This window comes from Charadrius vociferus, unplaced genomic scaffold (genome assembly GCF_000708025.1).
Source record: "Charadrius vociferus isolate BGI_N301 unplaced genomic scaffold, ASM70802v2 scaffold147, whole genome shotgun sequence".
NCBI lineage: Eukaryota > Metazoa > Chordata > Aves > Charadriiformes > Charadriidae > Charadrius > Charadrius vociferus.
In genome coordinates, this window is record NW_009649570.1 from 3,940,927 (window position 1) to 3,965,773 (window position 24,847).

A 24,847-nucleotide genomic window follows, 5' to 3' on the forward strand; every position below is an offset into this window, starting at 1 on the left:
TAAGGTAAAAGAGGCCTTCAACAAGGAACTAAAGATCTATCCTCTCCAAGTACAGAACATAAATCAGTCAGTATTCTGGTCAATTATTAAACTCCCAGAGTGAGCTGAATGAAGGAAGAGGCAGCTAAAGGGAAGAATACTATTGGGTAAGAAGTACTAACACTATAAGAAACAGCAGGAAATTAATAAGAAAAGTTTTAAATGCAAATATAGAATAATAATATAAAAGAACAAAATACTTCTACACATATATGTACAACTAGTTAAGCAAGACGTTTGTAAACTAAAGATTTATGGAAAATAATCTCTCTTACCCTTCCCAAAGAATAACTCTGCATGGAAATTCAAATATTCTAAGAGCTTTTCCCAGAGAATACATACTCCAATAAATTAAAAGATTCTAGTTCTTCATGTTTATTTTGCCAATTAGTGTTAGATTTTGAGAGCTTGCCCATGGTTTATTTGAGGTCTAAAACCTTGGCAATTTGGACACAGAGAGGTATCTTGTGAGTTCTGGAAACGTTCATTTGTGACACGAAAAAACAGAGAAATGTTAAGACTGGATGAAAAAAAGGACAATTATTTCCTTGAAACTGTGAACTACGGTTCCTGTTTTTTTAAAATAAAACAAAACAACCCAACCAACCAAAACCTGCAACCACATAACTGTTCAGGGAAGGGAAACAAGAGCAGGTAAATAAAGCCAGGGAATTTCAATGAGATAGTCAGAAAACTGGCTGATGGGATTTCCAGGGAACAAAATTAAAGACAGATACAAATTAACTTAATACAACCAAGGGTTGTAAGCAGAGTAGACTATTTTAAAGGCTAAACTCAAACTCGGCTGCAATTAAAAGCAATATGAAATGTAACAAGAAAAAATTCTATAACTACAGTAATAGTAAGAAAAGCAAGAAAAGTGCGAAATAGGTACTTAGTGAAAAGGGTGAGATACAAGTAAATGACTTAAAGAGTCAAAACGTTAACACTCTTTGCATCTGATGTCTCTAAAAGCTTAACTGTGAGTAGGTGACTAGCACAGTTGATAACACTATCAAAACACAGCAAAGATTTGACCAAGGTCGCACAGGTCTGGACCTACACAATATTTTCATTACTGAAATGAATGATGGAAAAGAGAGAGAGTTTATCAAATTTCCAACTGATAGAAAGTTGACAGTAAATGCAAATACATTGGGGCAGATAACAGGAAAAAAATATCTTGATAAATTGCAGAAATGGAAAAGTATAGTAGAACCACTACAAAAAAGAAAAAAAAAAAAGAAAGGGAAAGCAATGATGACGTTAATAGTGATTTGCAGGAAATAGCACAGCTGTTAGCATGAATGACGAACTACGCGTGTCAATAATCCTCCTCTACACAGCATTCAGCAAAACTACAGCTGAAATACTGTATTCAGCTTTGGGCAATGCATATGAAGTGAATGTACGGAGAAGGTTCAGAAAGAATAACCGGAAAAGCTGATTTGATTTATGGGAGAAGATTGAAAGAACAGTAATTACTTAGCTTACAGAAAAGAAAACTGGAAGCGGTAAGATCAACAAGTGCAGTCTTTAACTGCATAAAAGATAAAGAACCATTTCCACAGGGAGCAGGACAGAAAATAAGGTTAAGTTTTAATGAGTAAGATTAATGGTAAACAGCAGGAAAATCTTCATAATGATAAATGTGTAAAGTGGAATGGACTACAAGTGGAAGAAGATGACTTCCAGATGTCCCTTCCTAGTTTTAAATTTCGGTGTCTTCATGTGTATTGCTACAAAACTTAGATGTCAACAGCAAAATAACGCTTAACATTGTTATACTTTTTCTGATCCTTGCTGAACAATTAGCCGCACAGAGTACACAGTTCCTTTTGACTGCAGATGCTCATTTCAGCAGTACTGAATTATGTATATGTCTGTTTCTCCAAATAAAGCACTTAATTTGCACATTTACATACATGAATTTATGGGCACAGTTTGCAACATGTGTCCTGCTCTGCTTTCCATCAGTGGTGGCCAGGGTGAAGGGTGAATCAAAGACAAGACTCCTGTACGGGTACTCTAAGCTCACCTACACAGAGATTTTTTTTGTGTTCATCATGCTATTTAACTATATTTTGAGGAAAAAAACTCTGGGGTTTTTTTTCCTTTAGAAGTTCCTAGTCCAACTTTTTTTCCCCCTTGTATTATAATACTCCCCACTTGGATACACTAAGAATTGAGAGCAGCTGAAGTATTACTTCATTAGCCTTCAAAGCCTCATTCTTGTCTTGTTATTCACAAGCATAATGCAATTGCCTTGAAGTGACTAGCCATCTACTATTTTCAAAACACACCAATGATGTGACAATGCGAGAATCTAAAACTTTTGATACCAAGCAATAGCTGTAGAAAACAAACCATCTTCTATGTAAAAAGGTTTTGCTGAAAGTTTTTTAAAATCTTGTTTTCAGCAACAATAGCTGGAGCACCTACTCTATTCTCACTCTTACAATCTGGGAGACTTCCTTTCAGCCTACCATGAGCAAAACATTATCCAGGCAAAGAAAACCTGAATATACATAAAACCAAAGGTGGCTGCCTGCTCCACTGTCATACTTTTACAAAGACCGGTCCCTTAGCATGGGGAGACATAGAATTTCAACCTCCATTTCCAGACTTGGAAAGACCAGATATAAAAATATTAGATGACAGGCTGGCAGGTTCTGAATAAGAAAGTAGAAACCATACGTTTTCTAACTTCTAAATTGTTGAGTCAAAATATTTTTATAACTATGAATTTCAAAATGTCTAGAACAAAATTTGATCTTGTATTACATAAAAATTCAGCCTTATAGAAAAGAGTAATATTTTGCTTTTTAAAACTGAAAGATTTCAAGAAGTGTCTAAATTATAAAACTGTAAAATTTTAATGTAAAATCTAAAAAACCAGATATTCCATGCTTTTGTATATCTGAATACCTTTCCGGTGCATAAATATGCATTGTTAGCCATACCTGTGCAGTGAGAGTGTCAAGGGCAGCCAAAGCACTTTCTAAACAAGGCATGGCTTGTGCTAAGTCAGCATCACATTCATCTTTGATGGCTTTTGCAGCCATAGCTTGCTCGTTTGCCACTGCTTCATCAGCTTTCACGACTTCTTCCGTTTTGGCTACTTCCAAAGATTCTTTTTCAATAACGACCATCATCTCATCAACCTGCTTGCTGGCTTCCTGTAACTGAGGTTGCAAAGCCTCCAGCTCGGTCTGCATCGAAGCTACTTGAGATGCAGCAGAGTTCAATTTCTCCAAGCCAACTTCATATCTTCTTTTCATTTTCATCACCTTACTGAAAACAAATAGTACTTTATTATAAAGATATTTTGTCAGTACTTGATCACTTAATTCATTGGGATCCATTACCCAAATTTCTCACTACTCTGAATAACCAAATTTGCTCAACAAATAGTAAACATAACAGGGATTACTTGAGCCATAGTCGTTATTCTATCATGTATACTCAGAGATTGGGATACAGATAAATAAGTGATCACTTACAGGCAAATAAGTGATTGTTAAGCTTCTGCCTCTTTATTGGCAGGAGCTACAAAATCAACATAGCACAGTAGTAACAGACAAGAATAGGAGAAGGAAGAGATGGGGATACACTCATGAAAATTATTAGTTGCAGTGAGGTTGAAATAGGATTAATATAATTGGGAAAATAATTTTAGCAGTAGAATGTGAATGACTGGGGACAGCCAACAGTGTCAGAATCAAGAAAGCCCAAAGGCATTGGATCACTACATTAAAAACTGTATTCCTTTATTCCTGGAACTTCTTGCTGCATGCAGTGTCTCACACAGTCTGTTGATGAAATTAAGCATTTGTCTTAATTGTTATGGTAGTGTCTTATCAATGAGAAGGAAAGAAAAAGGAACTTTCCCTCACCAGCCATGAGAATAGAACAGATGTGCACATGCATACAGAGGTCCTTTCTGCACAGGCACAGCATAGCTGAACCCTGCTAGCAAGCACCTAGCAACTTGGAAGCTGGTTTCCCAGGTGTCATCTTCCCTACAACCTCCAGAGAACCACAGAATAAGCAGGCTGCATTAATTACTCTGGTAGCATAATACACATATCATCATATAGCAACATCACCAGGGATGTCAGAAGTGGTCTGATGCAAGTATATTTTGAGAGCATCAAGTCAGACCTTTTGTCCAATAAAGAAGCCTGTGTCCTAAGAGCACGTTTCATCCATTTACCATTCTGTCAATTTAATTAACTAAAAGCAATTCACTTGTTTTGTTCAGATTAGCTATAAGAAATAGAAAATAGTATTTTTGGTGAACTTGTGTTCCTCTAGAAAAGGTCACATTATAAATCCTTACGTGCGTTTCTTTTCAAGTAGACTTTTAAAAGTGGAGATCAATTCCAAGTATGAAGTAGGTGTAACATAGTTGTGCCTTTGAAGCTCTGCATGGTACAAGTCAGATAGAACAACAGTAGACGTATGAAAGCTTTTACACATATCAATACACCCACTTCGAGTTTCTTCCGACATTTCAACATCTTCCAAGAAGCGAGCAGCAACAGCTTCTAATGCATCTTCAGGCCATGTCTTAAACAAATGAATAAACACTTCACACTCATAAATCTCAAAACATTTTTCAAAAAAAAAGTATCTCTACCCCATTTCATAGATAAAGGGACTGAGGCATGGAGAAATGACTTCATGATAAAAAGATCATTAAACAGGAAAATAACAGAACTGGAAAGAACTGAACTACTTAGGGATTCAGTTCAGGCCCACTGTATTATTTCATCCAGTAGAAATACTGTTACTATAAAGGAAAGTCTTGCATTTTCAGTACGTCCATATGTGTGTAACTGTTTCTGCTCTTCCTCTTCAAAATAACCTTTAAAGATACAGTACATTTTAAAACTTGATGAAATTAAAGTTCCTCATTTTCTTTATATGATTGAATTCTACATCTTAAATATTCTAAGGTCTTTTTCCACATAACAGTCAGATAGAATATAGTTTTATTGCAGAGTAGTGGGGAAAAATCTGGTGTTCTGCATCAAAAGATGTCTGTATTTTTCACAGGTATTTCAGTTTCAAACTTTTTTGGCACCCTAGATTCTGGTAGTCTTGGTAACAGAAGAAAATACTACATATTGAAATTACAGTACTATGGGCATTCAGTTATACTCTTATACCACAAACAGACAGCTATTTTCTTGACGATTTTGCACTCAGCCTTTATTACAGTCAGAACGGTTCTAACAGTCTAAACAATTTAAAATATGACACTAAGAAAATTCAAGATATTTTTCGCTGCTAACTTGACCAAAAAGAATTACTTGCTACAAAAAGGGTTGAAGTCATGTTTCTATTGCATTTCCATTAGAATAACAAGCCCAACTAAAGTTTTGTTCTTACCTGAAACCAGTCTAGTGTACAGCAGTTAACAAGAGCTGGAAATTTACGAAGGCGATTACGGAAAGCATCTCCAATGGGACTCATTGCCAGTACTATATGAAGCTGATCTCGACAGCGATCAACAAACATGTTAAAAAGAGCTATAGGACTGCCATCTGTCTGTTTTGTCCTCTCCCGTTGGCGATCTACTTGACGCATTTGTTCACAAATTTCTTGTTTCTCATCTACCACAAAGAGGTTTGGCACTTCACCTGCATTTAGTAAGTTGTTAATGTCTTCTAAGAATGACTCCTTTTTAATCTGTGTATCTGTGAACAAGAAAACTCCCTGCATTTCCCCTTCAGTAGATTTTCTTAGTATGACTTTTAAGTCTTTATGCCACTCATTGATACCATAGCTTTTAGTTATTTCAACTTGAAAAAGATTGTATTCAGCCATATGGGCTGCTAATCGAGTAAGAGATTGCCGACCACTACCTCCAACACCAACAAGGAGGGCATGGCTGCGAGGCTGTTTCAGAATACGGGAAATTCTACAAATATGTTCTATAGCAAATCGGAACAAGACGAGCTGCATTGGCTTTTTGCTCATGTTATTAAACTCTTCAAGGTGACTCTCTACAACTAATCTCAATTGATCCACGTCACTAATCTCCCTGTATTTAGTGTCCTCTCTCTTAGGGTCATGAAAATCACAAAACATTAAGCTACGTAAGTCATCTTCTTCCACTTTGCCATCATTGTTGAAGTCCAGATTCTGGAAAAGTTCATGAAAGTCTTCGTGTAAGTCATTTTTCACTACTTCTTGGATAAATCCAACAAGCCAAGCCCGGTCAGGGTTATCCACCAAGCGATCATAATACACTCTAAGAACCTGTATAATAACAAGGTAATTCTAATAATTGCTTCTGCTATTAAATATATACTTCTTTTAAACAAGATAAAACAAATACAAGTCTGAAAAAAAGCTTCAAAATATAAACGATCTTAAACTTCCCTGCATAGAAAAAGCCAAAATAGATACTTAGAATTAATTTCAACAGTTAGGCCCAGTAGTATTACTTCTGAATTAAAATGAAAATTCATACAGAAATACATATATACACACATATACATATATATATATATAAATGTTATTACATAAATGCATAAAAGGCTGCTGCAAAGAGGAGGGGAACATGTTCGTCTTTCCACTACATCTAGATAGGACAAGTTATGGGTTTGTACTTCACGAAAGAAGAATACAACTGGATCTTAGAAAATCTTTTTAATGAAAAAGATAGTGAAGAACGTTAATAGATTGCCTGGAAGTCTGAACATCCTTCATCCTTAGAGCATTGTAAGAAACTTTCAGAAAAAACACTTCAAAAGTTACTGTTGTTCCTTTCTTTATGTGATCCTGCTTTGGGGAAGGGTGATGGACTAAAAATTTCTTCTAAAGGAACCCCAGCAGTTAAAAAAAAAAAAAAAAAAAGTAGGGACCAAACTTCAAATCACTCAAATTTTCCGGTGACCCGGGACTACTTGCTGTTCTCACTGTTGATTTGAGGTGTTTTTGAACGAAGGAGAGAAGAAATGGAAAGGACTGTGCAGGCATTCAAAACAGCAAAGACTACATAATCGCATGAAAGTGAAGATATCAACAATCAACTTGTCTACTAAGATATGATTCATACTTTGAAAAAGTATGATTTCCTCTGCCCAAACAGTTTACAAAATCCTTTCTCATGAGTGTGATGCCAATTCACAGCTATTAGCTAATAGGAGATGGCATTACAAAAAGATTAATAAAAAAATCCACATCTTTTCCTTATCTATAATAAATATGATTTCTTAGTATTAGGTGATTTACCTCATGAACCCAGAGACGTTTTATCATTCCTGCAGATTCTGTTGTTTCAGGCCTTGACAGGCAAACACCTTGAATAACACGTGAAAAGTCACGGAGATTGAACAAATAGTGAGATTTCGCTGGGGTAGGAAGCAGATTCTTCATAGCTTCTTTATACATATGCATGGTTGCATTAATAATTTGTGGAGTCAGTTCTACATATTGTGATGGAAATCTATAACTGACAAGTTATAAAAAGTGGTAAGAACAGAATGATTCTCATAATTCCATCATAGTAGCATGTGAATTAATAAATACTGTATATGTACGCTGATTTACTTGTAAGTTCATGCCAATTTTTAAGTTCTATGATCATACTTCCTCACAGGCAGTTTTACAAATCTTAGTTCTCTCACTGGATTAACATTAAGTCGGCAAATCAAATCTAGTAACTGTGGAAAATACTGACAAATTTGACTAGGTTAGACAGCTAATTATACCCCTTCCTCCCCTTATTTTTAACAGCAGCATCAGGGAAGTCAGGCCAAATAGCCCTTGCTGTCTTCTGGGACCTTTTGGGGCTTAGCTGTGAGAACGGATAGACGATGAAAGTTGAGTCCATTCCTTATAATGGAATTAAAAATCATGCAGTGGTGAAAGGCCAAAGAAAGAGTAAGCCTTCTCAAACCACAGGAAATTTAAAAGGAGTTTCCAGTTCTATTCTTTGAATAATGACTAACTGTATCCTATTCTTATTTATTATACATCAAAGAAAACTGTATTACAGAAATATCTCAACTAAATGAATTAGCTTCAGCTGACCTAAACCTCTGTTAAATACTTCAGAACAAGAACTTTACCACTGGAGAATTTTAAGAGCGCTACTTCTGTGAAGTAATGAATAACTCGAAAGGCACAGGATATAAAAGATAATAATTTCTTTTCAAGAGCAGTGTCCTACAAACATATCTTGGAGACTTCCAAGTACCATAATTTAAACACTGACTTTGATTTTTTCCAATACATAGAGGTCACTTACCATACTGTGAGATGCCAGTCTAAGACTCTAGAAAAAATTGTGTACATGGATTCATCATCAAACTCATTAATAGTAACTGTATTGAAGTGTCGCAAGAATCTTGGTGTTACTGGGTTTCGTCCACCGCCTAAATATTAGAAAACATTAATACTATAACTAACAGAAAAAAATCAAAATAAAGCAGTAAAAGCCTAGCAATTTTTTTTCTAATATTCATCTTTGATTCAGCCAGCAGGCTGCCATTGAAAAGCACCACACCTTGTCATAAACCTAGTGAAAGCCATATGCAGTTTAGTGTCAATCTGTTCTCCTGTAACCAATAGTCTGTAAAATACAGATTGAAATCAAGTTATAGATAGATAGATTTGACACTATTTTAACTACGCTTCTGTTATAAAAGAAAACTTTTATCATAAACTCCAAACCCATGTTCCTGATTTTCAAAGCATCCCAAAGAGAAAATCCTCTACAAGTAATGCTGTATACTTTATTAAATTTAAATTTTATCCCAGTGCTGGAGTTAGCAGTTTTTATGACTAGATTGTGATTTGGACAATGAAGCTATGTATGGAAATAAGGGAATGTAAACCAGAAAATTATTGGGTATTTGCTCCTTCTCTTTAGAATTCAGGGTTAAGCTGCTGCACAGTGTGTTCAACTTTCTTATAACAGCAAATCAGAAAAAAGTAGCTGAAAAGTGGGCAATCTACCATCCCTAACATCAGGAGCATAACTAAGTGCGACCAAATTAGCATGATAAGTTCTAACACTTGACTTTGTAGCTCAGGCATGACCCTGCGCTAATGAAACAAAGACGTCTGGCCTGGAGCTGTCTCACCTTGAGTCACCTGAGACTGCAAGTAGAACTAGTGATTGTCTATATCTAACTGTGTATGCATTACTAGTATCTGCTGAGGAATCCCAGTATTTTATGCTAAATAGGCCAGTTATTCATCCGACTTCCATCTACCCCAACTAAAGTAATTTCTCAGACACAGCAGTTCAAGAAGCTTCTTGAAGTTTACATGTGCACTGATGGCAAAATTACACAAGCTACTAGAAGATATATATGAAATTTAACCAAAAGATAATCCTTTCCTAATATAAATTTTAAAACTAACTTTAACAAAATAGCTTTAAATGTTCTTTGAATAGCTTTATATTTGCTTCAATAGCACTATATACGCATACAGATATCAGATTTTCATTTCTTATTAGGAGAAAAAAAATAAACACAGGCTGGAAAGGAGAATATAATTTTGTGAGTTCTGGAAGTAGGTCCCTGTACAAAGCTACTAAAATAAATTCTTCAGCCTGAAGCTAACTTATGGTCCTCACTATTTGTGTCAAATACCACAAGTTGTACATCTGATCAATCCATTTTTCACCATTCAACCAGAAGAGTACTGGAACAAAATTGGCTACAAACTTCCCCCAGGACAGGAAAATTTGACCCAATTTCAGAGCGGTTGAAAGTCACTTCTATACTCTTACCCTGGAACAAGAATGTAGCATAAAGGGATGCTTTACAGAAAAAGCACCTCCAAGATTTGGCTATTTCTAATGTAAAAAAAACAAAACCAAACCAAACTAACCTCCCCCCCCCGCCCCCAAATAAAAAAAAAAAAAAAAGACCTGTGCAATTAAGTTATGCCAGAACACAGTACCAGTCACAACTTCACCTAAGCTTCAGGAAAAATTAAGATGTAAAAGTTTAAAATTCTTTCACAGTTTCCTTCTGCTCAGATCTTCCACGGACTGATACTTAGATCAAGTGCTTTGAACTGTGGATAAACACTGCCTCTAATTTAAAATTATTTAAAGAAGCAATTTTGATTCTTTAGGGAAACCAGATAGGTGAAAGAGCAGTAGACCCCTATCCCATGGGCATGCATCACCATCACAAACGCAAAATTATTATCAGTGGAGAAGGTTCATTGGCCTGTTTGCGTGTATGTTTGTGTGTGTAAACAACTCTACAAAAGAAAGGAGGAAAGTCTGGGGAGGCTGAAGCAGAAAAGAGAAGGAAAGCACCTATCAATAGCCTGATTAAACACTGGAAACGTGCTCAGCTATAACAAACTTTTTAGGTGGTACGTTAGAGACAGGGCTGTGAACAATTCTGTGAAAAGAAATTCTGTTACATGTTTCCTGCTCTAGTGAAGGAAATAGATTGTATAGATTCTTTAAAAGCAAACACAACAGTGTCAAACAAACATTAATTCCTCATTTAACCTGATAAAATATGGCAGACTTAATTTTTTAACTAAATAGTTCAAATAGTCAATGTGTATACAGGCTAACAAAATTATAATGACCTCTCTACATCATATGATTTACTATTTTTTTTTTTTTCCAAATAAAGTAAGGTTTATCTGCTTAAGAACATGACTTAGTGCTATTTAGAAAAGTTCTGAAGGAGAACAAAATTGACTGAAGGCCAGTGGAGGGTCTCATTAGACCAAAGGAATTTCATAAATACTTTGTAGGTACATTCTCATCTTCCTGAAAAGCAATATTTCTTCCTGGCAGGCTTGTGTAGTCTCTCTGCTGTTCTTCAACCACGCTACTAAGATTGCTGTTCACATTTACTGCAAGGAAAGGGTTCCTTGAGTCCTACCCCTAGCCATAAAGACCCAAATTGTAAAACTATGCATCAATAAGCATTCCTTCTTGAAAACTAAAGAAACAGGAAAAAGCATGTAAGACACATCTTACCTGGTGGTCCCATTGCACATACAATCTGAACATCTACAAGTTTAAGCATTGAGCAGTCTTTAAGGTCATACCAATTCCAGTGATCTAACCACTGCCGTAATAATTCAACAGGCGGTTGAGCACCATAGACCTCTCGTGCTGGCATATTAACATCATCTACAAATACAACCTGAAAAGAAAAACATAAAGGATTTTGCATTTATTTATTTTACTGAATATATGGCACCATTTTGCTTGATTCTGGAAACACTGCACATCAGTTCACTCCCATTAAAATTAATGGGAGTAATACACATAAATTCATGTTCTTGAAAAGTGTCCCTAAGCTTTTAATGGACTCGCTGCTGAGTTAAATAAAAATCAAACTTCAAAGAAGTAACTGTGCCACTCTAAAGCCATTACAAAACATGCCTATAGAGGAGAGAAAAACTGTGCTTCACTTCTTATTTCTAAGTGTATTTAATGAAAGAGGGTAAACTAATGCTTGCTATTTAACTTTCCTGTGCTACTTGCATGGCTTTTCTTGGAAAAAAAGATGGAGTCAAGACGACCCACAAAATCTCAACTTCAGTGAGACTATGGTTTGAAGTTTTTTTGACTACGACAGATCAAGACAAAATTTATCCATTCGGAGTCTCTTTACATTTTTAAGATTGGGCTAAAATACACCTTAAAAGAATAGCTTGGAGGGGGAAGCAGGGGAAGACCTTAAAACACTTTAAATTGTACTTCCTTAAGGAACTTCTAACATTAACACATTTTGCTCTTGGTAACAAGCATTTATTAAATAATAGCTGGTAAATACTGAAAATAAAAAAAAAATAAGGTTGCAAATACAAAAAGTCTATAGGCATCCTGAAAGTACCAATATTAAATCATACACATTTATCACTCCATCTTAAACATAATAATTTCTAAATTTTCTTTAAAAGCTAAATTTTTGCTTAATCTGGGTTGAAAAAAGAGATAATGGAAACTCCTTATATTTCAATTTTCAGTCTCATTGCAACTCTTCTAGACAGAGGAGAAAATTATTTGCTCACTGCAGAAAAAAAAGAAAATCACGTTTGCTCTAATATCCTTCTCAAGATTCTGCGCGCTCAGAGTTTCGTTGACCTTGAAGGGTTTGGCATACATCAGTGATAACAACATAGAAGATTCAAATCTCCTTTAACGCTTCCAAAATCATTGAACTATCCAGGTTGGAAGGAACCTTGGAGTTCATCTAGTCCAACCTCATGCTCAAAGCTGATTTCTCAACACTGATTTCCTACCAGCAACAATCTTACCCATACAGAACTCTTATCTTAAGGATAATATCACAAAATATGGAGGGGGAAGTATGACAGTGCTGTTCACAGTTATTCATATCATATATCACATTTTCTTCTGTTGATTAAAACAGGATGCATATTACTCGGAGAAAGGAGAAAGAAGAAAAGAAACATGAGGATCTAAATTAGAAGAATTAGAACTCTGACAGTTTATTTCAAATTGAGCATCCTTTCTTAATATCACCTGTGATCAGCTGAGAAAATAATGCATTTACATATTTGTTTGCATTTAAACACTCATTTACATACAGAAATACATTAGTTACCATTCTTTTCCCAAGAGGAGGTCCAAAAATTCCCCTTCTCCTTTTGTCCAGCTTGGACATTATAATATTCTGAGTCTGAGCTGCCGTAGTTTGTGCTGAAAAGTTAATGAGCAGTGGCTTGTAGACTTCTTTATCCAAATTATTTAAAATAAAATTCTGGAAGGATTGTGAAGAGGAGAAAGTTAAACTATATACAAAGATAAACAAATTTTATAGCACTTCAGCACATAATAAAAACATAAAAAAATAATAAACTTAATTCATTAGAGAAATAATTCTACTTCCAAATATTTATGCCTAGTTTTGAAGAGTTTCCAGGAATATTTCCTTTGAAAGGCATAGCAAGAATATGTAAAAATAAGGTTTACCATCAAGATTGGTAGTATTTTATAATGCTAGCTACCTTCCAAAGTCCCCTACATTAGCTGCAATTTAACCTCTGGAGAAAATCTGGATCGAAGTCAGTGTTTCAAGTAAGACTGAATGGGACTCATTTCTTACCTACATGCAAGTAAAACCACAAGGGGAAGATACCCTTCCATCCTTCCAGCAGTTGCTACAGAGCATTACTACATATAAAGCAATGTTTCTAATGATTACGCTAATCTCTGTCAACAGCTGTTGGGACCCTCCAGACCACATAGTCTTTTCAGCAGAAGGAATATTAAATCTTTATCCTTAAAGGAAAAATCTGAGTTGCTGCACAAAAATAAAACAATGACAACTTATGGAAACTATAGAGCAATGTGACTTAATGGACAATTTTCTTTTATTCTTTTGATCAGTTCTAAATTCCCAAGAAATATCACATTCTTAACTATCAGAATATGAACTAGTCATATTCTTCATTATAAACAAATATTTTACTTATGCTTTATTATTTTTCTTACATCGATATTTCAGCAACAGATCTCCTTCCAATCTTAATATTTATTTTCTTCACAATTATTTCAGAAAAGTAACTTAAAACCAAACCTAAGTTAAAAAATTCTTAGTCAGCAGCTTCACAGTTATTTTTTAATCACACAAAAGGAAGGAAAGATAACAGATTCAAGACCATGAAAGCCAAAGTTATTTTATCAGCCTACATAACTTTCAAGTTTTGTTCCCTCTGCAAAACAATTGAGTGTACACAGCCTTCATGCTGATCAGACTGGAGCAATCAACAGAAGTAAAATCCTCTACAAAGACATACTGGAGGAAAAAAGAACAAACAAAATCAATTTTGTGCTGCTCAGAGGAACAGCTTCTTCCTTCTCTCTTATGATTTACTTAGAGAATCTCATTAGCTAAAAATGCAGTAACAGCTTTGCCATATCTCCACTCACACATCCTCTTTTTGACTCAAAAGTATACTTTCCCATGGATCTAGATGGAACCCAGTGAAAGATGCTGAATTTGGAAATTTCTGTAAGTGAACCTCAACAGCATGAACATTCTATTGGCACAGTTCCATTGCCTGTCAGGCTTTAATAGTCTCCCAGAAAGATTGACGGTATCAGAATTTAACCCATGTCAGATCTGTCTGAAGAATTAAAATTTATCTAAATTTTTTAATCTAGACCATTAGAATAATTGTCTGTATTACTCATATTGTTATTTAATAACCACATGACAAAATTAAAATGAAAAAAGCATCACTTAGAGACTGAAGATGAAAAATAGGAAATACACTATCCCAAAATAACAACTCAATTATTTCAAAAAGACAATAAAATCTGCTTTCAATTATACAGTCTGACTTATCCCTTTAGACAGAAAACATAGTATTTGTAGACACAGAAAACATTAAAAAAACATTTATCTTGAGTTCTTATTTTAATACCTGAAGTTAAAGTGCTTTTTACAAGACTGTTATTACCTTTGATTAGAATTTCATAAGCTCTGAGAAATATATTGTATTTGGCTGTACTAAGTCACTTACATTAAATGTTTTTATTACTTACTATCATGTGTTTTGATTATCATTAGGCACACTCAGAACTAAGTATATCTTGCCTCCTTCAATATAAAAATGCACATTGGTAACTTAAAAAAAAAAGCTGTCAATGATTTGTTATCTCTTCATTGTTCAGTGCTTATCTTGCTTATTAAATAGAATTCAAATCGTATTCAAAGACAAAATTAATAATTTTCTTAGAAGCTTTTCTATGGTACACGCCAGTACAAAGATATGGAAAGCCAATGGGCAAAATATTACCTAGTTAGATATCTAACTTAGAAAACAACTTGATTTTTTTTTTTTAAGAACAGCACTTCTGCAAATCAGAATCCATGGATTCAAATCAGCCTTCTAGAAAACGAGGAATGCAATAATTGCCTGCACAAAGTTTGACTTAGGTGACTTGTCTACTGCTACAGAGGACTACTGTCACTGACAGGGACAGAATCCATCCTACAAAGCTGTTGTTCTCCTGAATTTACTGCAAGTTTTTGAAGCTCTGCAAGTGTTCTACATAAAAGTATTTTTTCTTTTTTAAAAAAAACGTGAATAGACTAATATTCATAGCGGTAAGACGGAAATCCTACAGCAGGGGGGGAAAAGCGTATGGTCATGCAATTCAAGAGTTTATTATAATGAATATACAAGAGATGTCAAATTATTCTATAAGGTAGAGTTTATTAGTTTCTGAACTCTCTATTTTATTACCTTGATAGTCCTTTTAACATATTGTGTGTGTCATATATAGAAATACACAATATAATATTGCTCTAGATAAGATGGATGATATGAGATACCAATGTATAGCATAACTTCTTTATATAATAAAACATTGTTGACATGGCTACTTCCTAGAAAATGAAAGACTCACGTTGAAACAATTAATTGTTTATATAATGAAAAAACCTATCCTTTTTTTCCTTTCTACAGGAAGATTATATCAAGTTTAAAAATCCTAAAACTAGATTTAGTATTAGTCCTTTGCCAAGAAGATTTTGTTTCAGAAATAACAGAAACTGTGTGCTGCCAAAAGCTGAAGTTAAATTAGATTCTCATTATTTGTGTTTCTATTTCATTTTCTCTGAAAGACAAGGATAAGATGGTTAAAGAATATTTGGCATTCTATAAAACAGGACACACAATTGTTTTGATTTAAAATTTATTTCTCTTGAAACGGACAACTGCTTTTAATTGTAATGACCAGATATAGCTAACTGGTTATCTGACAAAAATTGCCTGGGAAGGTCTTGACTAGATAATTTCCCTTCCCACTATATCGTCTTCTATAAAGAATTCTTTGGTAATACTGCTATTAGTTTTTTGCCTTCATATTTCTTTCAGTGGCAAAATTCTTGTTCTTCCCTGCTTTCCAGTGCATGGAATTGCCATAATAGCATCTGACTAGAAAATGTTATCTACTAAACTTCTCCATAATAATAGCAGCACACATTTTTGCTGCTTCTAACTCTAGGACAAATGCATTTCTTTTCTGGTTGTTTTAAGCAATCCTGACTGGATGTCTTATTAAATGGTTTACTCTCTTGTGCATCAGTGTCTCTGTGGACTATCCCAACTATATCTATAATAACAATGCTAAGTAAATCAATATAGGAACCAATGTGAATAGTCCTGTTTGGTTCTATTAGCAGTTTATTCCAGTGGATATCTGGGTGCTTCCTACGAATTTAGTCTGGAAATACAAAGAAGGAAAACAAAAAAAACCAACAAAAATCCCAAACCACCACCTCTCGCTCTGCAACTGCATTTTTAATTGCCCATAATTTCATTTCAGAGTATCCAACAATTCATGTCTCATTTTCCTTTTTTAAATAAACTTTATCAAATTATTCTTCATCTTACCCCTTATAAAAGGAGTCTAATATCAGTATTAAAAGTACTTACAGTAATATAGGTACTTTTTCCAGTTCCTGTTGGCCCCACAAATATAGAAGGTTTTTGATGCACTGTCAACAATTCCATCAATGCCATGTATCGAACAGTATCCAGAGTTGGTACAATAATTTCACTAAACATCATATCTTGAGGTATAGGAGGAGCTGATTTGAGCGTTTCCACCCAGGGTTCCCAAATTCCTGCTCCCTATTTTAATTTATACAAAAGTCATATATTTATAATAAACAGGAAAAAACAGCATAGAACCAATGGAAATAGAAAAAACAAAGTTATGACTTAACAGATGGGGTTATCAACCAATTTTTAAAAGGATTAAAAAATAATGTCATAGGTTTGTTTCAGAATGCACTGCTTTCAATTAACAGTATTTAAAAAGAAACATAATGTCTTTGCCTGAAGCATGCAACTACTGAAAGACAAGGATTTTACCTATTGTATCTGTACACACACTATATATACATATAATGGAAAAATGCATATATTTATATATACATTATATATCATATATAAATATGTAATAAAATAGGAAATTACTGCATAAATTTAATCAATAAAACTAAGAAAGCACAGTCAGCCTTTTCACAGACTCTCATTCATAATAAATACCTCCAAAATATGGAACTTGAGGGCAGATTAATTTTTGTGCTGAAGCTCCACAGCAAAACTTTCTCATTTAGACGAGCCTACTAGAGGAGTCTTAAAAGATGTCAAAACTGTCCAGCAGTAAATTACTATAAGGAGATTTTTAAAAATTGTAAATAGCCATGAAACAACTGGGTGTTCCATCCTATCCCCCAAAATTTCTATTTATCTAAAAGTCACATGAAATTCCTAGAGATTGCTCTCTCCTTAAGTCTTCCTTAGAGGGGGCATAATTCCCACCTCTTAACACAAAACCCCCTTTACTGAAAGAACGTGTTTTTATGGATTATGATCAGAAGACGTAAAGCCTTTACTGCTGATTGAAATCTCAGCAACTTTTCTTGGCAAGACACAGGAATCATGCTTGAGCTGAAATCTAGACAAAAGTAATTCTCATTGTACTGCAACAGGACTTCACAGGAATGGCAAACTCAAAAAAAGGGTACATTTATTTTATCTTGGAGTCTCTGAAGCATACTAGATCCAGTATGTGAAGCTTTCTTCTCCACTGGGCGAGATGCATCATGGATTCACATCTTAATCCCAGGAAAAAGGGGAAGAGAAGAGGAGGGAGAGAAGTAGCCTACTACAGTAATGAAGGAATTATGGCAGAAAGTATATCAAGTGCTTCTTCAACCTAAGAAAAGGGCTGAAACCCAAAATAAAATAATCTTGCAAGAAATCAAGAATAAAAAAAATAACAGAAAAAAGTAACTGATTGAGATTTTCTGCAAATTTGTTCTGCCACAACAGGGAATTATTCTGGTAGCCAAAAAGACAGGCTTTGGTAATACAACTTCCAGCCAGAACACTGAGCCATCGCTAGGCTTGCAAGGGTGGATGCCTGGCCTACTCAGCGATAAAAGAAGCAGGCAGCAGAAATGAATTTACAATAACGATACACACCTTGTAGCATTCATAAAAGATTACTTCCAAATGGAAGTCCACATCTTACTTTACAATGCTCACCTTTTTGACAAACCGATAATCATAAATTGTTCCTTCTGTTGGAAATGGGATTGTGAAAGCTTTTGAAGGCTGTTGATCAATACTGCTCAACAATTTGTATTGTTCTCTTGTCTCCTCACTAATTGGTCCATTAAGCATTTCTCGTACAACTTTGTCAAATTTCAGTCGATCATCTTCCTTACAGCTAGCTCCTACAGACCATATCAGTGAAAACAAAAAAATACCCTAGAGTTGGAAAAAAAACCCAAAATGTAATTTCAGTATTACAAAGTTTTTATTCACTGAAGTCAAACAAAATCTTCGCCACAAGTCACAGTAGAATTACACTGGACCAACTTGATTTTATGTATATAGTATGGAACCATGCTTCTGGTAAAATAGAACACCATTTATGTTAACTATCAGCATCTGATCACCTTTGTTGTGCAGCAAAATGCCTGACCTGCTCAGTGCAGAGCCGCTATTTTGAGAAAGTTCAAGCATAGACTGCTTTTTTTTCTAGAAAAATTTAGATTATTTTTACGTTATTCAAAGGCCTATCTCATACGGTGATGGCTATGCCTGTTAACAGGACTTACTTGAGTTGTAATCCTTAGGTAGCACTGATCTAACTAGTAATAAACTGAGATACCAGCAACTGGAGAACCATATACAATTTCAGCTGGTTTGTATAGAATTCATTAAATTTATATCAAGACAACAAACACGTCAGACTCAACTATGCATCAGTTATAAAGAATGCAATAGTATTTTCCTCAATGGACAAAAAAAATATGTGTTCTAATTATGAAATATAGGTTTTATTGCTTGTGAAGCCCATTTCACTAAAGCCTGTGTTTGGAATTCCCTATTCTGTATGTTAAACAAACAGCCTACCTCAAGCCAGGAGAAAATGTCATGGTCATTCACAGCTCTAACTTTGGCTTCATCAGCAAATTCATCCATCATGCAGTCCATCAGATTCATTAGTGATCGAACGAGGTTTGTATCTGAAGTAGGAGACAGTTCCTGAAAAGAAAGAAGAAATACTCTCAGTTGCAGGCGTGTTTTACTCACTGAAAAGAGACTGCTAGATGGTGAGGATTTTTTCCTCACTGTGAAGATAAAAAAAAAGTAGGACAAATGTGTCTAAAATACATTCACAAGCAAGTTAAACAATACACACAGAAACCTTGCTCACAGCCTTCACCTTAGCAGCTATTTTTAAAAAATAATAAATATAATTAATATGGTCCACATAAAAGGATTTGTTCCTTTGGCACTTGGAAGTGAAAATAATTCATACCCTCTTAGTTATTTATCCTACCTTTGTGTATTTCCTGATAAACTCAAGACAGAGTGGAATCATTCTATCAAATAGGCCTAATATAAATTCTTTATGCACAGAGCTGATTCCTGAATGCATTGCATTTAGCCAAGACATCATTAATGGTCTCCAGCCTAACATATGGGGTTCCATATAGACCATACCACACCTTGAAACCTAAAAATAAAGAAACAAACAGGTGCATGTTATCTTATGCAATCGCCAAACTTTCTTTCCTATCTACAAGAACTTAAAATAACATTCAGTGTTATAACATACAGCTGCTGGGATTATTAGCAGCTGGTATAAAGTGTACCAGTGGGGTTCTGTGAGGCCTGGGACAGACGAGTTTCAAACCTAGCTTTATTTCTTCAGCCAACAGGAAACTTAATGTCAAAGACAAACTTTCCTCTTAAATAGAATTAGCTCTTAACATTAATGTCACAAAAGATGATCAACTGACTACTAGAGTGCCTAACAATTTTTAATTAAGTTTTGCATAATTTTTAAGTAAAAAATCCTTCTCAGTATGACTATGCAGATATTTTGTTCTGTTTAGATTATTATCTGAACTTCTATTCATATTCAAGAGAAAACTTTTGCATTCCACAAAGTGCCATCAGACAAAATAAGTGTGATAGAGAGGTGACAGAAATGCAGTGATTGTTGGTTTTACCAGAATTTGTCTGGGACATTAAAGATTTGCATGCAAACGATTTTATTTTTCTTGTCAGGCACTTGCAAGGCCTGAACAGTTACAAGGTCTTCTGTATGTGTAACTTACATTACACATGTAAATATGTAATTTTTCACATCACAATGTAAGATTATGAAAAATTTACACAAGAAAACCAAGCTACAATGTTTTTTATATATATATCAAAGAAATACAAACTGATAATTACTATTCTCAGTTAAGTATATTTTTTAAAAATTAGAATATATATCGCAATAATCAAAGACATTTGTAATCAGTCTTTCAAAGATAGGTACTTACAGTAGCAGGAGAAGCAACTTCTAAATCCATTGGTTCAAAAATAAGGCTCATTTGGTCTGACATTTTGATGATCTCTCCACTCATAAGGCACAACTTTTTATTATCATCAAGCACCGTATTCATATTCTCAATCCATACTGCATCCACTGGTCCATCAAAAACCAGCCATTTCCTATCTGGAGTCTGGTTTGCAGAAAATAATTTTAATCAAATATTTGCAATTTATTTTATCATGTTTACTGTAAAATAAGTATTTTAGATCTATTTTCCACAAAAAATAATTGAAAATAGTCAGAGTACAGAGTTGTATTCACAAGAAGTTCCAGAAATGACAATCTATATTCACAATTTAGTTTTACAACTTTAAAGCATATACTGTAGTTAATGACAGAAAGTTAATATCTTTGACCGGTTTCTTTCAGTTATACTTGCAATGCAGTACATTGCTTATGTCAAACCGCAACATATTCAAATACTTTAAGTTATGACACAGTGAGACTGTTGATACAAGTTACTACTCATGAGTAATACCTACTGCACCCTTACCGTGGAAGTCAATAGGACTAACCTAAGGAATATGGTAATATCTAAATGTAATATGTCTGGGTTTTTACAATATAAGCAAATAGTCAGAGGTATTCATCATATTTCTTACAGGAAAATACGAAGCACTCGTGCAGTTCTGCAAATGTTATTAGACATGGTGAATTTCACACTGATCAACTTCAATATATTATTAGTTTAAGTTTATAAGAGCGAACAGTCCGGTACTGCAATCACTACCAAGTAAAATATCTGTCAGGTAGACACATCTTTTGTTATACTCAGTGAAAATATTTTAATGGACCTTAATGGAAGGTCAGCCATAAGTCACACTCAGACAGCAGTTTCTTCCAAAATAAACATCAAAATGCCCATATACCTAAACAGCAAAGATATGGGCCATAATCAGACAAAATAAGGAGTGACAATATAGTAGAAAGATTAAATATTCATTTATTTATAACATACGCAAACAAAAAAACTAAAACCCCCTTTTATCTTCACATAAGGAATTCTGAAACACAAATCTTAAATCAACAGTGTCCAAAAAGTACTTTACATGGAGCATATTACAATCAAGTATATGATTCCTACAATGGTTGTGCAAACAACATGGAATTCAAATCTAAAATGTATAAAGTGAAAAGTCATTTCCAAAAATGCTCTAAGCCTCTTAAGGACTTACTGGAGAAGAAGCAAATGCTCTGAAGCTCACTGCTAGGATGCCATCTGACCATTCATGTGACACTGGATCAAACTGTCCATATAGCTGACCCATTGTTATTGATTTGGGATTTAAAACAGTGATCTGAACTTTATTTTCTTCCATCAGGCCCTGAAGACACAATAGTAATAAAATCTGTTAACACCAAACATGCAATTTATTATGCCATTTGTTTTATTTTGTATTTTACGGTTATACATTATTAAATCTTCATAAAGATTTCATCAAGTTACAACAGGAAAGACATTACGAATATTACACTTGAAAGACAGTTTACAAGTGTCTAAAGACAATTATCCCAAATTCATCATGGGCAGTTGGAAGTCTAATTTTAATACTGAACAGCGGCTTGACATATGGAGACGGAATTTTGGGGTTTTTTTTTTTAGTGAAATAGACATTAGGCAGTCAATCAAGAGACCCAAGTTCTATTCTTACGCTTACAGGGATTACAACAGGCCACCCTTTCGTCCCTCTATCCCATTTCCCTCATGTTTAAGGAATAAATATGACTGCCTTGGTAAGTTTCTGAGATTGATGCCAAAATGACGTTACAAAGTTGGTTTGGGTTTGGGGGTTTTGGGGTTTTTGGGTTTGTTTTGTTGGGGTTTTTTTTATAACTTAAACCATGTAAAGATATCTAATTTTACTTTTTGATTCTTTTCCTCTCTCCGTGTGACTAAATATGACATTTAATACCACACACATCAGAGATCAGGTGGCTGGAAACCACTGTTCTACAGGAATGAATTACAAGCAAAAGTGACAAATTGCAAACACTGATTTAAACGCCTACTTCCTGTAGCCTTAAAATATGAGAAACAGGTACCCCTGATTTAACAAAAAAACCTCTTTCTTTCCAAAAGCAGCCCTATTGTTATGAACTTAAACTGAGAAATCAGGAGTTTGGCATCATTTCATGCCTGTTCTGACTGCCTTCCTCCCACTGATACACATAATCTTTCTTGTTTCCCTTCATAAAATAGAAACTGCGGGAATTCTAATATGCTATTTCAAAAGAGAGAAAAGTATGTTTATGAAAAAGTATGATTACAACTTCTTTTTCTGACAGTTTGTATTGAATTATAATTCATTCTAACATACAAAGTGAATATTCAGAGGGAAATGTAGCATTTAAAGAAAGGGGAAAATGGATAACATCTTGAAAAGAGTTATAAGCTAAGTGAACAGCAAACACTCTAGCATGACAAAAATACAATTTAAAAAAAAAACTTGAGTACAGCAATTTTGTCACAGTTGCCCAGCTAAAAAAATTAAAACACTGTTGTAATGACAAAAATTTAGATTTCTAATCTTCAACATTTGCAAGTACATTAAAATTTTCTTTTGTATTATTTCTGTTAGGAAAAGGAAAAGAAAAAACTCCAATGCGTGTGATGGCCATTAAATTAATCATTGGAGGGGACTGAGAAGCTAACAGGAGGAAAATCATCTGATAAAAATTTCTTACTCTACCACATAATTTTTCCCTTAACAAACAAAAATGGGAAGGATTGGACAACGATTCACTGAATTAAAAGGAAAAGAAGAAAGTTAAATATTGTTTTATTGGAGTGACAGGCAGAAACAGAATTTCTCCTACATACTTAAAGCACAAGTTTCATAATTTGATCTATAATATAGGAAGCAAATAAGTAATAGCTTTTAATAAATGATCATGAGAATAGAGTTCTTTGATAGCAATACCAATATGAAAGTCTAGCCAGTCTAGTCTTGTAAACATCTGCACAAAAATACAAGGTGTCTACCAGAAGATCACCATTAAGGAAATGAAACAATTTTGCTAAGGTGGTTGATCGCATGTTTCCAAGTCTGCCAGCCTGAAGAAATTCAGTGTCCTGAACATCACTTATGCTTCACGGTCATTACTATTTTTTTTGGAAGTGCCTGGAGTTCAATGAGCAGGCCAATTACCTCTCAAGTCTCAAATCCCAAACACTTCATTTCAGAAACAGCTACAAAAGTGCCTTATACTGGGTTTACATTCCATCCTAGCAAATCAGATTAGACTGAATCTAGAGGTCCTTAGAACATGGAAAACTGAAGACAATAACTATAATTAGATTATTCTGCAAAAGCCTCCACAGCCCAAGTGGCAGGACTCCAGAGATCTCATATGAAATATAAATATTTTGATGGCTTGAATTTGAGCAAGATTTGGTATCTTACATATTCCTTATTTGGTTAATATTTGGTTACTTAAGTGTTCCACAGATAACAATTATTACCCACTTCTCCTATGTCAGGTGAGAAGCCCTTTAGCAGAACAGATCTTGGATTTGTTTGAGATCCAAAATTTGTCTAAAAATTTAAATATTCTGGTTTCAAAAATAATCAAAATTTGAGACTATTTACTTTCTGGGTTTACATGGGTTTATTAAATCCCTCTCAGAAAATCTTCAAAACTTTGTGTAAGTTTATGAAACATATCCATTGTTTGGTATAGTTCTAAACTGAATAATCTCTGTTAAAAGAGAGTTCAATAGCTCTTGGGAATAAGTTTGAAATCTGGTATAAAGCTTTCACAAGGAACAGTTTATCATAAAATTTCAAGTAGCTAATTCATACCTTGTCCAATCCAATGAAAGAATTTAAAGAAAATGCCACGTGTTCTCTAAATGATGAGACATGAAAGGTATGAAATGGGTATGCTTAAACACATGAAATGTATGAAATGTGTATATTTAAAATCGAGTCATCCTATTGTGTAAGTTTGGAAGTACAGCATCTCAATCAAATTCTTTAGCTTTTCCTTATACTTTTAAGGTCCTTAAAGTAAATTCTGTATTCAGCATAAATATTAAAATACGTTTATAAATTTTGTTTGAAAATAGTTTTTCACTAGAAATATTTATAAAAATGTTGAGATACCTTCTCACATATGTCTCCCAACGCTCCTGCCAGAACTCGATATGCACATGTTTTTCCACCAAAAGGCTCTCCAACTATCATAAAGCCATGACGCACAATCATCATCTCATATATCTGCAGGATCTTCATAGTAAATACGTCAGTCATTTGCAAATTCATAGCATCACAGTTTGTTTTGATGGCTTCCAATAGGTCATTGTAGTCTGGTTTTGGTAGCTTCACACCAGGAAACAAATCAGAGGTAATACCCTATCCAAACAATTGGGAAGTATGCTTATTTTCACAGTAATTTGGT

General features: G+C 34.4%; 1 protein-coding gene across 1 annotated transcript in view; it reads right to left on the reverse strand.

Moving 5' to 3' along the window:
* DNAH7 (dynein, axonemal, heavy chain 7) overlaps positions 1-24,847 on the reverse strand; it is a 112,670-nt gene that overhangs the window by 38,180 nt on the left and 49,643 nt on the right. The window contains exons 29-42 of the mRNA XM_009890225.1: positions 24,553-24,801; positions 21,622-21,771; positions 20,394-20,576; positions 19,397-19,573; positions 18,967-19,098; positions 18,091-18,315; positions 16,468-16,665; positions 12,624-12,779; positions 11,024-11,192; positions 8,306-8,432; positions 7,288-7,507; positions 5,437-6,309; positions 4,382-4,611; positions 3,003-3,333 (exon numbers count right to left, since the gene is read on the reverse strand). Coding sequence (XP_009888527.1) covers positions 3,003-3,333; positions 4,382-4,611; positions 5,437-6,309; positions 7,288-7,507; positions 8,306-8,432; positions 11,024-11,192; positions 12,624-12,779; positions 16,468-16,665; positions 18,091-18,315; positions 18,967-19,098; positions 19,397-19,573; positions 20,394-20,576; positions 21,622-21,771; positions 24,553-24,801 — 3,420 coding nt within the window. The remainder of the gene's footprint in view (positions 1-3,002; positions 3,334-4,381; positions 4,612-5,436; positions 6,310-7,287; positions 7,508-8,305; positions 8,433-11,023; positions 11,193-12,623; positions 12,780-16,467; positions 16,666-18,090; positions 18,316-18,966; positions 19,099-19,396; positions 19,574-20,393; positions 20,577-21,621; positions 21,772-24,552; positions 24,802-24,847) is intronic.